The sequence below is a fragment of the Filicampus tigris genome, chromosome 7 (genome assembly GCF_054856515.1).
Source record: "Filicampus tigris isolate MCC_2025a chromosome 7, RoL_Ftig_1.0, whole genome shotgun sequence".
Taxonomy (NCBI): domain Eukaryota; kingdom Metazoa; phylum Chordata; class Actinopteri; order Syngnathiformes; family Syngnathidae; genus Filicampus; species Filicampus tigris.
In genome coordinates, this window is record NC_141223.1 from 21,257,501 (window position 1) to 21,273,419 (window position 15,919).

Sequence of the window (15,919 nt, forward strand, 5' to 3'; positions counted from 1 at the left end):
CATATGAAGGACCACAATTAGAGGTATATAGTTATTAAATATTTTGATGTGCAATTTGGTAAGCGTTCACCACGACAACATAATTCTGCCTCACAGGTGTGGTGTAAACATAAGGATATAAATACTATACTGATACCATACTGGAAAGGCACAAACTCAAGTGCAGTTTACAACAATAATGTAAACAAATCATTAGTTTTGTCACTTCCTACACATCACTTTGTTTCATGACACATGATGTAAAGATGGACTGCACTTTTTAATCACTCACCTTCTTACATAGTCCAATAAACAATAATCCTGTGGCTCTGTACCACTTTTTACACGTCACGTCACTTCATTTCATGAAACATGATATGTAAACGTAGACTGCACTCTTTAAATCACTCACTCAATTTAACATAGACGGATAAATAAATAAAACATACATGTATAAAATTAAAGTTTACCCGATCTCCAGTTAGTAACATCACACACGCCACCTGGAAGGAAATGTAAGATGCCTATTTATGAAGTTATGTCAAGCATCAGCGGGCATTCCCACTCAGCGGCATCTCAACAGCTTTTAGTCTGTTTTTTGGTTCAAAACATACGGCCAAATTCATTCTCTTAATATTAACCGCTTGACAACTTTGCACGGATTTGTGTTTTTATTTTTCATGGCTCAAGGAGCCGCGCACTCACGTCTGTGTGTGTGTGTGTGTGTGTGTGCTCAAACTTCGAATACACGTAAATCGAAGTCAACAGCGGCACCTACCGACGCCATGCCAGAAGCTTCCTCATACACACGCTCCAACATACGATGGCAGCCAAAACATCACAAAATAGACATATGCACGCGGGAAATTTTAACCATACGAGGTGAAAATGATCAAGCATGCTGGTGCTGCAGCAGCGCTATCTTAGCATTCGGTGAATCACCCTCCCCCCTCTGCTGTCAATAAACTAATGACCATTTAAACTGCAGCCTTTGTGATTACAAAATCGCAAATTTGCTATATGATCCCAAATCACGATTCTATAGCAAATGTAATTAATAGTTCAGCCCTACTATGAAGTAAGTCTATGCATGGTGTCTATGGTGCCAAGGTACTACTTTTATTGCTTTGGCCTGAGCACGAAAACAGCCAGTTGACAACATTTTCAGTGGATAGCGAAGGATCGGTTCCCAGAGAAAATCTACGAATTAGTGGTTGAGAACTGTGACTAGGCGGGGCTTACTGTGAGTCGAGCATATATCTTTGCTTGACCTCAGTTACTACTTTCTTATTAGCCGGGCCTTTGGTGCCATCCTGTGGCGTCTTAGAGCATAAAGGCTCCAACATCGGTCCGTGGCACCATTGCCGGCCAGCGGGCTGCTTGGTACAGCCAACCCGACTAACTGCAACTCCTGATGTTGCTCAATAACCACACCCCGTAAAGGTACACATTCAACACACGAATATTACAGTATGTACAGAAATTACACTTTATAAAACCAGCAGAGCTGGGCATTTTACAAAAAAATTGAGCGTCCGTTATTCGTCAGCCGCCTGCAGCATGTGCTGGATGGTGTTTGAAGAGAAATAGTGACATTCTTTTCATAATGTTTATTGTAGTTTTAAAAACAATAAAGTGTTATTTTTCCACCAAAACACATACAGAAAAACTGTTTTTTTGGGCGGGGGGGTTGAGGCTTATTGGCAGTTTTAAAAAATAATTAGGGTTAAAAAATGTTTTTTTTCAATGCATTTATAATGGCCATCATATGTGTTGTATGCAGATTTTTGCTATTTGTGGGCCGGCCTGGTCCCTTGCCCTGCAAATAGGGGTGATCCACTGTTTTATAGCTATCTGCAATATACTGCCCCCTGATGGCCAAGGCATGCACAGCAGAAGGAGGCGTATTGAATAGTTTTTGTGCTGTTCGTAACGTACAGGGAGGACGCTCAGGCTCCGAAACGAGTGTCATGGGCAAAGAGTAACACAGGCTCGGACATCGTCTCCAAGAACGGCACGCTGTCGTCTATTGCCACCAGCCCTCGGCCCGGAGACCACCACCACCGGCAGCCTGCGTTCCACTACCCCTACTCGCCCTCGTCCACCACTGACGCGGGCTCCGTCATCAACGCCTACCAGCTGCGCCCAGGCGAGGCCAATACCCTGCGTGGCCTGCCGGGCTACAATGTGGGCGGGACGCCGTCGCGTAAACACAAGCGGCCCCCCGCCGCCAACGGAGGCCCGCCCCAGGTGGTCCGCATGCCACCCGTCAGGACGGAGGGGGCTCAGCCTCAGACGCCGCCCGCCTTCACGGCGTCCCCGCGGGCCAGCTCATCGTCCACGCTGACCCGAGCGGGCACGGTGGCCGTCATGGTGCCTGCGCAGAGTCAAGCGGGCTCCCTGGTGTAGCTTCTGATTGGACAGGAAGGAGGGGGTGGGATCTAAAGTGTTCTGCCTTTTAATCGGACTTCTCTGTGACCTCCTGCAAGGACATTCTGTTTATTCATACTACGGACTCGACACATTTTTGATTTTCACTACCTTTGTTTTTAGTTTTCTAAAGAGCAAACAGCTTAGGTTGTGTAGTTTTCAGGCACATTATTGTTGATGTTTCTCAGGCTTAGGAAAAAAAAAAAAGCTCCAAACAAAGTCAAACAAAAAACACAAAATGACATTTCAGGTTTTTATATAGAATTGAATGGTTATGGAGCACTGGATGTGTTGCCTGTGATGGTAGACAGAATGTAAGCAAAAAGAAGAAAAAAATTGTGAACATAGCTGATGGTGTTGGACTGTTTTGGGTGATTACTGACAGTTAATGTATGAGGGCCTGGAGACATCCCACAAAAGGCCATGCTTTCTGCTGGTTGTGTAGTGGAATTTATACTAGTGAAAAATTCTCAGAGCTGGGCATTTTGAGCGTCTGTTAATCGTTAACAGTCTGCAGCGTGGGTACCCTTGCATCATTCGCCTTTTTTGGGGGGGGGGGTAGCGGGTTTGGCGGGGATAGTGACGGGCTTCCGTCAGCGACTGCAAACTTCAATAATAATTCCCCCTCCACACCCCCCCGTCCGTCGCATAGACGGAATGCCCAGCTCTGAGAATTATGTATACCGTACATATGGTGTTATTTACAAATGTTGAGCAGCTACATGTCGCATTTGAAATACAGTTTGGATGGTTGACAGTTGTTTTCCAATTAAAAAAAACGTGTGACATTGGTTCTCTGTCTCTATATGTGCCCTGCGACGGACACGTGACCGATCTGGGTTAGTCTGACTTTCACCCGGAGTCAGCTGGGATAGGCTTCAGCTCCGAGCAACCCTTCACAGGATTAGTGGCATAGGAAATGGATGGATTTAGCATTAACAGAGCATATTTATCACATTCACCAAGGCCGCTTGTTTGTTAGCAGGATGACGCGATTTGGCTGCATTTCCTTCCTCTTTAATTGGGACGATCAAAATTGCTCTGTATTGTTAATTGTTACTGCTCTTATGTGTGGTGCCCTGCCAAACCTGAGATCACTTGTAGTGCCAAGACTGACCTGTGAGATGCAGCACTTTCAGCATTCAGACTGCCAGAAAATAAAGGAATAAAGAACTAGAAGAAGCTAGGCTAACTGTTAGCTTTTCTGGTAACTGCACTGCAAACTCTTGTCGTTTTGATTGCAGTGTATGAATTGTGATGCACGTTATACATCCACACCACACAATTACTCTATTTGTTTGCAACGTTCAGTCGCTTCCTAGTTGGCAATCGTTCCGGTCACTTCACAATCACAGAGTCCTTGGCTCGGCTAACTTTGATGTTGACCACACAGATTTGCCATCCAAACTATTGAACGTTTTACGTTATACTAAAATTGAGCGTGCATCATTCGTCATCCTTCAGCAGCGGAGGTACCCTTCCGTCGTCCATCATTTGCCTTTTTTTCCAGGGGTAAAAAAATAGTACCTGTCTATAGGCCGGCTCGCGTCTAATTTTAAACGGGCTTCTGTCTGCGATTCCGACTGAACTTTCACTAGCACCGCCGCCCCCCACTGAGAGATATTTGAAACGAAACGATAGACTCACCACATGGAAGTCTCACTCACAGTGGGATGGGAGCCTCCATGTCCGGCTGGACTAAATATGTCTCCTTTTAGGACCCGGAAGCTGCAAGCCTCGGCCCCGGTCAATGGGAAACGGAAGCCTCTGTTATAGGGATTGTGGTATTGCCCTTCCCCTCTTGTAATGGTATGCCCCAGCAGCAGGAGGGGACACAGGTGGATGTGTAGTCAGAATGAGCCAATGAGGAAATCCAGGCACACTTGAATGCACGATACTGTCTTCTGTCTCTCTACACAAACAGTCTCGCTGCGGCCATTGAAGCCCCCTGCAAAAATAGACTATCGACCAGGGGCGGAGCCATGGGTGGGCCTGGGTGTGCACAGGCCCAGCCAAATTGACTGACTACCCACCAGGTGAGATTCATGAAAAATACAATGATCCCTCGCTTCAACTTTCGCGCCCTCGGTGCATCGCGGATTTTTCAGAAGCATTCATAACAAATTAAAAAAGAAACAACACAGCCATATCGGCAGCTATATTGCAGAAAGACGCATTGTTTCAAAGATATGAGTCGACTCGGAGGCTTTGTACAAACACGCAGGCACTCATAAAAGGTGGTGACTGTTTCCCAGCGCGAGCTCGACCAACGAGGGCACAAGTGGATTTACTTTTTCCGCTTGTGTACTGTATGTGAGCTGACTGGCTGCGCATCATCGCAGCCTCTCGCTAGTCTCGTCCACTATTCAAATGTGCCGTTGATTTAGTCAGTCAAGCCGGATACTTTCTCCTCCGTATTTGTAATGATGTGTTTGCTCTAATAAAGTTTTGTAAAAATCGGATAGTACAGTACAACAGTTGTGTTTATATGTCGTGAGCGCAGCGCGCTCCCGGCCGGCACGACTTAGACATCGCCAAATAAAGAGTGAAAGTGTTTGTTAGTTTTGTCTTAAAACAGCTTACCTTAACTACAATCCCGCGTTGCATTTTATCCAAAGGACTTTGTTGATGTTATTGTGCAAAGATACAGTTTAGGCATGATTCCCTCCGGCAGCAGTGCTTCTTCTTCGTTTTTAAAAGAAGTAGGAGTTAACAAAGGGAACAAAGAAGAAGAAGGAGGGAAGAAGAAGCGGCCATTTTTGACAACGACGACGACAAGTGTTTTAAAGTTCAGGATTGGATAAATTACACTATGGCATTCTAGTTAAGTCAATTTTATGATTAAAAATTAAAAATTTAACATAGTTTTTAGTGAACGATCCGTCGTGATGGTCAGCTGGCACGGTCTGAGCTAAAATTCTTATCACTGCCTGCAGCTTGGTATTTATTCTTCATTTGGCATTTTTAAAGTTAAATGGATTGTTTAACAAGTATTTAGAAGTGCGGGAACCATGTCGGGGGTTCCCAACAGCGTAACAGAGGCGCAAACCCCCCAAAATAAAACTGTACAGTAAATATAATATAAAATAATAATAATCAGAATCATAAGTTCTGGCCCCCCATTAACTGCAATAAATGAGGGATCACTGTATATGCTTTTCAATTTTTAGAAAATTATTATTTTTGAATTTGTGCTTTGTTGTGTTTTTTATTTTATTGAATATTAAGAATGGCACGATTGTGGTTGTCTAAGGAAGATCTGAACTTCGTATTATTCACTTTATACACTCATTTTATTTGAATATACAATGTGTTGGGACAGGCGATTATGCTCAGAGAGAAATATTCAGGCTCACCCTGATTTTTCCAGGCCCACCCATTAGCCATGTTCTGGCTCCGCCCCTGCTATAGACGATTATTTGAACAGAAAGAGTGACTCACTGCGCCATGGAAACTGTTCACAGCCCTGGTCAATCACTCAAATCTGTCCCCCAGGTAACTACAACTCACTATTTTTCCTTGGCGCGGCCATCAAAGCTCCGCCGCGAAAAAGACTAATGATGGACTACAGACAAATGACTGATTAAATACATGACTTTGTCGATCTATTTTTAAATTTTACTTGTCATTTGTCAACCGTCAGCAAAACGGGTGTCTGTCAGTGACAGATAGACAGACCGGACCGTCACATAGATGGAATGCCCAGCTCTGGTTTTAACATCTATAATTGTCACCTTGCGTATTTAGTGAACAGATAAAGGATTTTAAAAAATGAAATCACTTTACCATACTTCACACCACAGGCAAGCCACTTAGGATGTTCTTTTCAAGAATCGTGCTTTTGAAGTGGAGTAAAAGCTAAGATTTGGCCCATTTATCAGTACGTGTTTCCATCTTAACTGTAGTTAGGTTAGGTTATTAGTTCTTTACCTTGGTTTGCCCAACAGAGTCAAAATTAAATAAAAACATTCTGAAATAACAATAACATTCATATATATATATATATATATATATATATAGTTTAAGCCATTAAACTGTAAAATATGAAATACGTTCTTAATATTCTTTAATATCTCATTTTTATCATTATATTAGCGTAGCTGATGACAACAATCACTGAAAATGAGGATTTTTTTATTTTTAGTCAAAGACCTAGAATTTATTTGGAGTGTCACTGTACATATTTTCATACATAATGTACATGTATTGTATTACACTCAGTAACAGCAAAGAAACCATGATAAAAAGGCTGGAAGGGCCACTCATTACACTGCCAGTGACAAATTTACTTGTCTTTTCACAGTCCAGCCATTCAATCCCAGGAATTTATTTATATATTTTTTCAAACGTTAGGGTAAAAGAGGGTCTCTGAAAATGTGTGCGTTAAATACATAAATGAGGTTACAGTTATGTTGTGATGCAAACACATTGGGAGGACTAATTCCTTGGATGCTAACATGCTACAGTGACAGAAATCCCCTACAAAGTGACAGTTCCGGTATTCATTCAGATTCATTACTGCATATGTGCTTTTTGTAGATCAAATAGTTATATGACAGTGCTTTGGAGAGGTCCAGCAACCTTGAGGATGTGGTCAGTCTGGAACTGTGTCTCGTATCAGGGACTCGTATCAGGACTCTGTCAGAAGACTGCGTGAGATGATCATCCTCATCACCTCATTGGTTCCTGTGGAGAAATGCACAACTGGGCGTTAAAGGGGAAGTCAACGCAAACATTTTCTTTCAAGAATATGTTCTATGCAAGACCAATAGTTGAAACAGGGCATTCTGATAGATATTGCGTTTGTGGAATAAGTGTTAATCCCTGTTAATCCCCTAATAAACCATCCCTGGGGGCGGCCATTTTGTCTTCTGCTCAGATTCAGAAAACAAGTCAGCCGTGATTGGTCGGTGTGAGCAGTTGTGATGTCATTTTCAGTCGATAGAAGGCAAAATGGCCGCCCCCAGAGATGGCTAAAAACGATTGCATTTTGCTGCTTAATTTATATTCCACAAAATTAATCAGAATGCCGTGTTGCTACTACTGGGCCTGCTGGGAACATATTCTTGAAAAAATATGTTTGCGTTGACTTCCCCTTTAAAGAGCACCAGGAACATTAGTGACATCAATGATGACGCAATGGCTGACCTTCTAAGATCTGATGCACACGGATGTCACGCACAAACTGCTGCACGGCGTAGTCCTTCAGGTAGCCGTAGCCGCCATGCATTTGGAGTGCCTGGTTGCAGATCTGAGCGGGCGCAGAAGAACGATAAAATGACGACTGAAACATGGCACTAATAATTCACCCTACATTTTTAAATGTGTTACATGAAAATGTTTTATTTATTCCCAAAAGTCTATTCTCTTCATTTGTGTGTGTTTCTCCTGTCTACACTGCTTTCAGTACATCTGGAAGTTGTGCCCAATCAGATTTCATCCTCTATGTACAGTGGGCCAACTATTCGCTGGGGATAGGGACTGAGCCCGACCACAAACTGAGAAAATCAGCACTATTGCGGGTCACCCAAAACGTGGTTATAATTGCCGATACAGTGTTGCCTCCCTTGACTTACAAGTGACCGGACTTACAAGTTTTTTCGAGGTATAATCCATCACTGAGGATTTTTTTGCTTCGACTTGCTAGAAAAAAGGTGAGACTACATTTTTCTCTTCTTCTGATTGGTTGGTGAGAGCAAAACTTGTTACAGCTAAGTTGGACGAGCGATCTGCACACAATACTATGAATAATACCGGCCAACAATTTTTGTTCTTGTGCCAAATATATTTGAATCGTTTCTGGGTAATTTTGGGCTGCTAAGTCCAAAAATGACATCTGTTACTAGGAATTGGCTCTATTTTTTGAGATATCAATATTTTTGACAAATAACTGATTGATGATTTAATGTGCTTTGACTGTTTACTAAATGTACTTTAATTGTGACTAAAAGTAAGTCGTGCTTTGATTTGCGCTTAATTTCCAGAATTTTTGCTTGATATTTCTCATGAAAAATGATTTGCATATAGAAGGCTCTCTGCGATAACGATTGTCATCTTTCAGGATATCGCATCAAAAACAAAAGACTACTGTGTGAACATGCTAGAAAGGTCAGATACATCCCAATTAAAGTTTAGCAAAGTGAATATCAGTGTCATAACTTGCATATTCTTAGCACTTTTCTCAAACAAAAAATAAGGATTGCCTCAAAAACTAGAGCCAACTCGGAAATAAAAACCCATTTTCGTCATTTTCGGATTCAGCGACATCAAAATACCCCAAAAATGCTGAAACTTTCTTGGCACCAAAATGTGTTGTACAGTGTAATCATCTGTGGTTAAGAATGGAATATTTTTTATTTGTTTGTTTTTTGTAACATGATCAGACAAATATTGAATGTGAACCGCTCCAGACGATGTACATGGCCGAGTTGCATTCTGTTATATTGCGTTTTGGTATGATGGCATCTATAACTGCGACGTGAGAGTGTTGGTATTAAAAGGTGAATTCAGTTGAATCGGACCAAAACAAGTCTAGTTGTGAATGTAGCTTTGACTGCCAATGTAATAAAATCGATTCAGATTTTGGGTTGGTCCTCACTGAAGGCCCAGGTAGCAATGCACAGCCCGCCACTGATTCAGGTCCAGGATGTACTCACGTTGAAGCAGTGGTCCGTGGCAAAGAGCTTGGCCATAGAACACAGCTGCACGGCGTCCGCTCGCTCCTCCTGAAGTGCCACGGCTGCCTGGCGTACCAAAAGGCGAGACGCCACCAAATCGGTGGCCATTTCTGCCAGTTTGAACTGAAGGAACTGCACATACATGCAGAGTGTGTGTTAAAATCAGTGTTAACGTACATGTGGAGCAAGGAAAAATCCGTTCACTGCTACTGACCTGATTGTTGGAGAGCGTCTCTCCAAACTGCTTACGCACCAAAAGGTGGTCCCTAGCCAGCTGGATGGAGGCGTGGGCCGCGCCCAGAGAACATGAAGCTGTTCAAAGGAACATTTAATGTTCATACTGAAAGCCAAAATGTTAACATTGAGCTCAAAAAACGACTGTGTGTTATGATCAAAACATTTCAACACAGATTCAATTTGAAAAAAGATGAAAGTGGAAATACAACAGCAAAGTTGCTTTATGTCAGAAGAATAATTAAAAAATAGTTACATGAGGAAAAAAGTCTAAATTTGATGTGAATAAAGGGCTAATTTTACAATTATGAAACTTTTACTGAGAAAAAAGTCCCAATTCTGGTAGAATAAAATCATAATACAAAAAAAAAGTTGTAATTCTTTTCTGAAACCAATTCCAAATATAAGAAAAATTCAGAATATAACCAGAAATAAGTTCAAAATTTTCCAAAAATACAGTGTCAAGAAAAATTTAGTTTGTAAAAGAAATTTCATAATTTTCTGAGAGTAATTTTTAAATAGAACAATAAAAGTTGTAAAAAAAAAATTGGGGGGGAAGCTATCAAAATACGTGAATACATTTGTAATATTCCAAGAATACTTAAGAATATTTTGTCATCGTATGACAAAAGTCATAATATTGTATAATAGCCATAACACTCATTTATACATCACAGAAAAAAGCCATTTCACGAGACTTAAGTGATATTACGATCAGTTTAATGATTGTAGTTTTTAAACTGTATTACTGTGCATTTACAATACATATAAAAAAGTATATCATCGCTGTCCTGTGAAAAACACTTGTCCATTTTTTAAATTTTCTTACGTTAATGGGGTTTCCACCCCGGGCTATGGACATCCCATTAAGGTGAACATTTTAAAAAATGACAAAAATGGACACACGTGTTTTTCAGAGGACAGCGACGATACATGAAAAAAGCTTACAAACCCCGGTTCAAATGCCAGATATTGTGGTATAGAAAAATGAGACCTGGACAAATTATTTCAAAAGTCAACTCAGCTGAAAAAAACACCCCAAAATTGTTTTTAAATATTTTAGAGATTTAAAGTCAAACTCGTGTTAAATGGGAGACAACAAACATGTACGGGCCACCATTTAAAGTTAAAAGGATTAACCCTGAATAAATTTCAGCTATTCAAGTGCTCTTTTCCTGACTTTTTTTTGCTTTGGAAGCAGAAGGTTTAAGTTTCTGTGCTCTCAACTGTCTTGTATTTGGACCTGTTGAGGATTTCCTCAATCTTGACAGGCATTCGAAGAGGGGTGTGTAGACTTTTTATGTTTGATGTATATGAGCTCACCAATATTAATTCTGCCTCCGTTTAATCCTTTCATGGCAATTGTGAAGCCTTGACCTTCAACTCCCAGCAGGTTGATCGCAGGAACAACACAGTCCTCAAATATGACGGCCCTGGTGGGCTGCGAGTTCCAGCCCACCTAAAGAACACATTGAGTCAGCGGCTACACACTGTGACTGCACTCTGACATCTAGTGGTAGTCCTGCAGCGCTACAAAAACAACAATCACGCTACCTTTTGTTCCTTTTTACCAAAACTGAGGCCCGGTGTTCCCTTTTCTACGACGAGACACGTGATGCCTTTCGGACCTTTGGCTCCTGTGCGACACATGACCACGTAAATGTCAGACTCGCCCCCTCCGCTGATGAACGCCTGAAATCACACAGCAGGAGAGGTGCGCCGCATTGAACAATGGTAAAACACTTTTCCCCCCCTCAAACAATACAGTACATACATGCTGTTTGGGTCAAAACCTAAAATTTTATGACTGTCCCTAAAATAAAATTCTTTTAATTGTCACTCTTTTTTTGTATTAGTGCTAGGACGTTTGGACTCATCTACTAAACCGTTTATATTTTTGAAATGAGTGTAAAGAAAAACAATCAAACATGCAGCTAGTCCTAGTAAAAAATGACTCAATTTGTCCACATTTGGAAATATATTTTTCATGTAGTTTTTTAAAAAAAATTTTTTATCACCTATAAGATATAGTGAAATTATAATTAAAGGGATGGGTGGGCCGGGATGGCAATGTTTTCACTAACAAGTTCATTTTATATATTTTTTGATCAGGAAAATGAAAAGAGTTGTCATTTTCTATTTTATCAATAAATGTGGGAGAAATGAGGAAATAAGTGAATCCATGAATAACGCCTCTTGTTAATGAAGAGAATGGCCGCGCCCCCTACCGTTCTATCCTTGTTCGGTCGGAGTCACTGGAGGAACCGATTACAAACCCCCCATTGGAAATCATTGTACTTTCATTGCTTATAACGTCCAAAAACAGTGATCAATTGGCACCAAAATTTATGTGGACATCACTACTAATGACCACTTCAACACATCAAAACGATTAACCTCTCTGTGGCTGATGCATATGAGAATGAGGAAATGTGGAAATGAGCAGAGCTACAAAGATTTATGCTGGGACGAGCGCACACTGCTTCTTTCCTTAAAAAAACAAAAACAAAACACTGCTTCTTTGCTGATCACTACAGAGTCTTTTGGGCGGGGCATTTTAGTACTGATGTCATTTTTACATGCAAACCTTTTATATAAGTGCCAATGTTAAGCTCATTCAAGTGTCCCTTTAATCTGTTCAAGAGCTAACTCGCCAAAATTAAGTTTTTCTTGTTTTAATTATATATATTCTTTAACAGGCAGTTACATTTATTTAGCATTCTTTCCTATCATGTTAAAACTTGTTAAACCAATTAAGTTGGAAAACACTGTCCTGGAGAGAAGCGCAATGCTAAAATTGTGAAGATCACCCCCAATGTGGGTATAGCATGCTGTCAGGATTTTATGAAAATTTTACCTTGGAACCATTCAAAATGTAATGGTCGCCTTGGCGCTGCGCACTCGTCAGGAGCGACGCAGCATCACTGCCGCTGCCTGAAATCGAACGAGGAGACATTCAAATTATGAAGACATAGAATTGTAACGGTTAGGAGTAGCATAGTAGGTAACTGACCAGGTTCGGTAAGGCAATAAGAGGCAAACTTCTCCATGGAACAAAGTTGAGGACAGAACCTTTGCCTCTGCTCCTCGCTGCCAAAGCTGTCAATCATCCAGGCACACATGCTGCATGCAAACTACACGTTAGGGACACCTGCACATTTTAATGACATCCAACACAAAAAATGCATCAATAACTGGGCCTTTGCCAAGATGGAAATGCTCACTTTTGATTGGCACCTGTCAGAATGTATTAATGCAACCGAATGTTTATTCTTGTTATTGTAGTATTGTAGTCATACTGAGAACTGTTTCGACTAATAACCAAAATCATAGCAACCAGCTAGTTTCCCGAGGTATTTCATTATCCTGTTGACTAAATATGTATTAAGCTTTTTCTTTTGAGATGCTATTCATGTATTTTGATAAAAAGCTTTATTGATCCCTCAAGCAATTAACACATATATTTCTTAAATGTAATTGTGTGAAGGCTGCTATTATTGATTTACTTTTCAATTGAAGTTTTTATTTTTATACTGATGATAATCCCCACTATACAAAATCATTTGTGTTGCACACCACGCAGAGGACCAGATACCAGGCGTGCAACGATATATTAATGTGTGTGTGTGTGTGTGTGGGGGGGGGGGGGGGGGGAGTAATAGACCTCTGCTAAATGGACTCAAATTTTGCTATTTATGTTTGAATAAAATGGGTCTCTTTTAAGACATGTTTAACGCTGCATACTGTATATAACCCCCAAAATATATTCAAATATACACATAAAATTGTAGGTATATTATTTCTTTGATAAATTATGTATGATCTTGACAATAAAATCTGCTTTCTACTTGAACAGTATCAAAAGCTCAAAAGGCAGAATCAATGGCAACTGCAAAATAACTATAAATAGTTTATATAAACATTATGTATAGAGGTTAAGGTATAGAAAAAAGGTTTTGGGACTATATTCTTATTTATTATAAAATATGTTTTATGATATACTGTACATGTATGTGTGTTTTAGTTTCTGCTCTTACTACAGCGACGACTCACTATTTTGAACGAGACGTACTTGTGGATACTGATGTAGGCGGTGGTGCTAACACATCCCGTAGACAAGGCCTCGAAGATGACCGATGTGTCCAGGCGAGACAGACCGGAACCCCCGACGTCCGGCTCTACGTAGATGCCCCCGAAGCCCAGCTGGGCCGCCTTGCGCATGGTCTCCACTGGGAACACTTCCTTATGGTCAAAGCAGACGGCGATAAACTAGCTTCATTTAGCGTAGTTTAAGCAGAGAGAACATTTATGTGCTGCTGCTTTGGTTAGGAAATGGGTTGAAATTGGCTTAGCAGTTACTGTGCACACATAGTTTCTACTATATGAATTGAGATAATTACAGTTACTACTTTTATTGTAGGAAAGGGGAGGCGTTTATTTGAGGAGGTGTTTATTTGAGGGTGTTTAACCAACCTTCTGGTCCCACTCCGCCATGCGCGGAGCCATTTCATTGGCCGCAAAGTCAAAGGCCACTTTCTGGAACTCCTTCTGTTCATCTGTGAGGCCATGAGATGCTGGGAAAAATAAAAATACATAATACAATTTAGTAGAAATGCTTTGCAAGGAGAGGAGGTTAACCCCCCCCAAAAAAATGTAAGTACCATACATGCAGAGATTTTGTGTGAGATCGTGTGATGGCCTTTCTCAGTTTGATGGGTGAAATAGAGTCAAAAATTGCGAGTGGTTTGTTGGATTGGTAAAACATAAGAAGGAGTCACTCTGACATAAGAATGTGACATAAGAAGGAGTTCCTCTGACGAACCAAAACAAACAGAGCACACAATACACAAACACACGAATTGCAATGGAGTAAAACAAACGTTTGTTCTTAACAAAATTACTCAAGCGAAAGTAACTAATATGTGGTTTTAAAACTATTTTGACAAGTACAATGCTTGCAAAAAGTTACTTCAGTAAAAAGTAATGGAGTAAATGTGTGTGTGTTACATGAGAAAAGTGGTGATGCCAATTTGTTTTTATTTATTAGGTAACAATAGTTAACCAGTTGACAAGCTCTAGTCTTAACCCTCTCAGGCTCAAATTCAATTTTAGTCATAGTACTTCTGAGTAAAAAATTGCTCATATAAAACGAATGTGTATTCATTAGGGGATTAGCAATTTGTTTTTGCGAATCTGCAACACCTGCCTGGAAAGGGTTAAAGTAGTTGAGGTATCATAAAAAACAATACATGATTTCAATGTATTTTAAAACTTTGTTGTGTTTTTATCATTCTGAAAAAGTTGCACTTTTGGGTCATGTATTTCATTTTTTTTTTTTTTTTTACAAATGTAATTTAATAATAATAATAATGTAGTTTTATATAGCACTTTTCTGGACACTCAAAGGTGATTCACAGTGGATACATTATTCATGCACTCACATAACCATGCTCTGATGGTCATAAACTACATTCTGTAGGCACAGGTGCCCTAAAGCAGGCAAATGGAAGTGTGGCTGCCCCTTCAACCACCACCAAATGTTCACACTCAGCCATACACATACATGTGAGTGACACTGGGGCAAGGTGGGTGAAGTGTTCAACAGCCAACCCGGTTACTGGACAACCAGCTCTACCTCCTGAGCCTCGGCCTCTCCATCTGTATGATTATTTGTATGACTTCAGTAATGGTAGTGAAAAAGGAAGTCATGTCAAACATGTTCTTTGCAATACTCTTTTCTACGTACCCCCACTGATCTAAACACGGTACTGTAGTCTGATTAATATTGCGTTCGTGGAATAAGAATTAAGCAGAATAATCCACACGTTAGACATCCGAGGACTAGGATGACATTTATGCAATACCGCCCCCAGCTGTCAACTGAATATGACGTCAGAGTGCCCACCGGCTCGCATTGCGAATGACACGTGACCAAATCAGATTTCCATAACATCCTGTTTTCTTTGTGTGTTTATGTGTGTGTTTATGTGTGCGTGTGTGTGCGTGTGTGTGCGGGTGTGTGCGTGTGGGTGCGTGGGGGTGGGTGCGTGTGTGCGTGTGTGCGTGTGTGGGTGGGGGTGTGTGGGTGGGTGTGTGTGGGTGTGTGTGTGGGTGTTGAAGGAGGGGGGGTCCCTTTTGTCTGGGAAGGACATAAAAAAGAAAAGGAAAGAAAATGTGGGCGGTGTTAGTGAGGGGTGTGCACTGTGCAGCTCTCTTTGACCAATGAAGAAAGGAGCGCCTCTTGCCAATGACATTTACGCTAAAAGTACATTTAAAAATGGACAAACTGCGTTCAAAGGCGGTAAACCCACATCAAAAATGCTTCTGGTTGGTTATATAGACAGGTGATGGTAAACTAACGTGAAACCAGCCTTGCTTTCTACCATAGTCACACAAATGAGTATTTTCAATGACGATCGTTGCAAAACTTATGTGTGCTGTTTTGCGTGGACTTACGGTCGATACACGAAGCTATCCCTCGTCTCTGTGCACTTCTACTGACGAATATACGGCGGCTACTGCAGATGTTCGCTGTCAGTCGGGCGACTTTAACTAGCGAGCCAGCCGCCATGTTTTTTCTTTTTTTTCCCCTTTTTTTT

General features: G+C 41.0%; 2 protein-coding genes across 4 annotated transcripts in view; one reads left to right on the forward strand and one right to left on the reverse strand.

Annotated features, from left to right (window-relative positions):
- Nucleotides 1-3,200, forward strand: part of esamb (endothelial cell adhesion molecule b) — a 71,751-nt gene extending 68,551 nt beyond the window's left edge. For all 3 annotated transcript variants that reach the window (XM_086035717.1, XM_086035718.1, XM_086035719.1), the window contains one exon: nt 1,920-3,200. In XM_086035717.1, the coding sequence (XP_085891843.1) occupies nt 1,920-2,388 (469 nt within the window). In that variant the 3' untranslated portion in view covers nt 2,389-3,200. The remainder of the gene's footprint in view (nt 1-1,919) is intronic.
- Nucleotides 3,201-6,522: 3,322 nt separating this feature from the next.
- On the reverse strand, nt 6,523-15,913 carry acad8 (acyl-CoA dehydrogenase family, member 8). Its single transcript, XM_086035818.1, has 11 exons — nt 15,777-15,913; nt 13,794-13,894; nt 13,393-13,562; nt 12,334-12,443; nt 12,178-12,254; nt 10,875-11,012; nt 10,644-10,779; nt 9,301-9,398; nt 9,066-9,218; nt 7,558-7,660; nt 6,523-7,095 (listed from the first exon to the last, which is right to left on the reverse strand). Exons 1-11 carry the CDS (start codon nt 15,889-15,891, stop codon nt 7,040-7,042), a joined length of 1,257 nt encoding a protein of 418 aa, XP_085891944.1. The 5' UTR covers nt 15,892-15,913; the 3' UTR covers nt 6,523-7,039.
- Nucleotides 15,914-15,919: the final 6 nt, after the last annotated feature.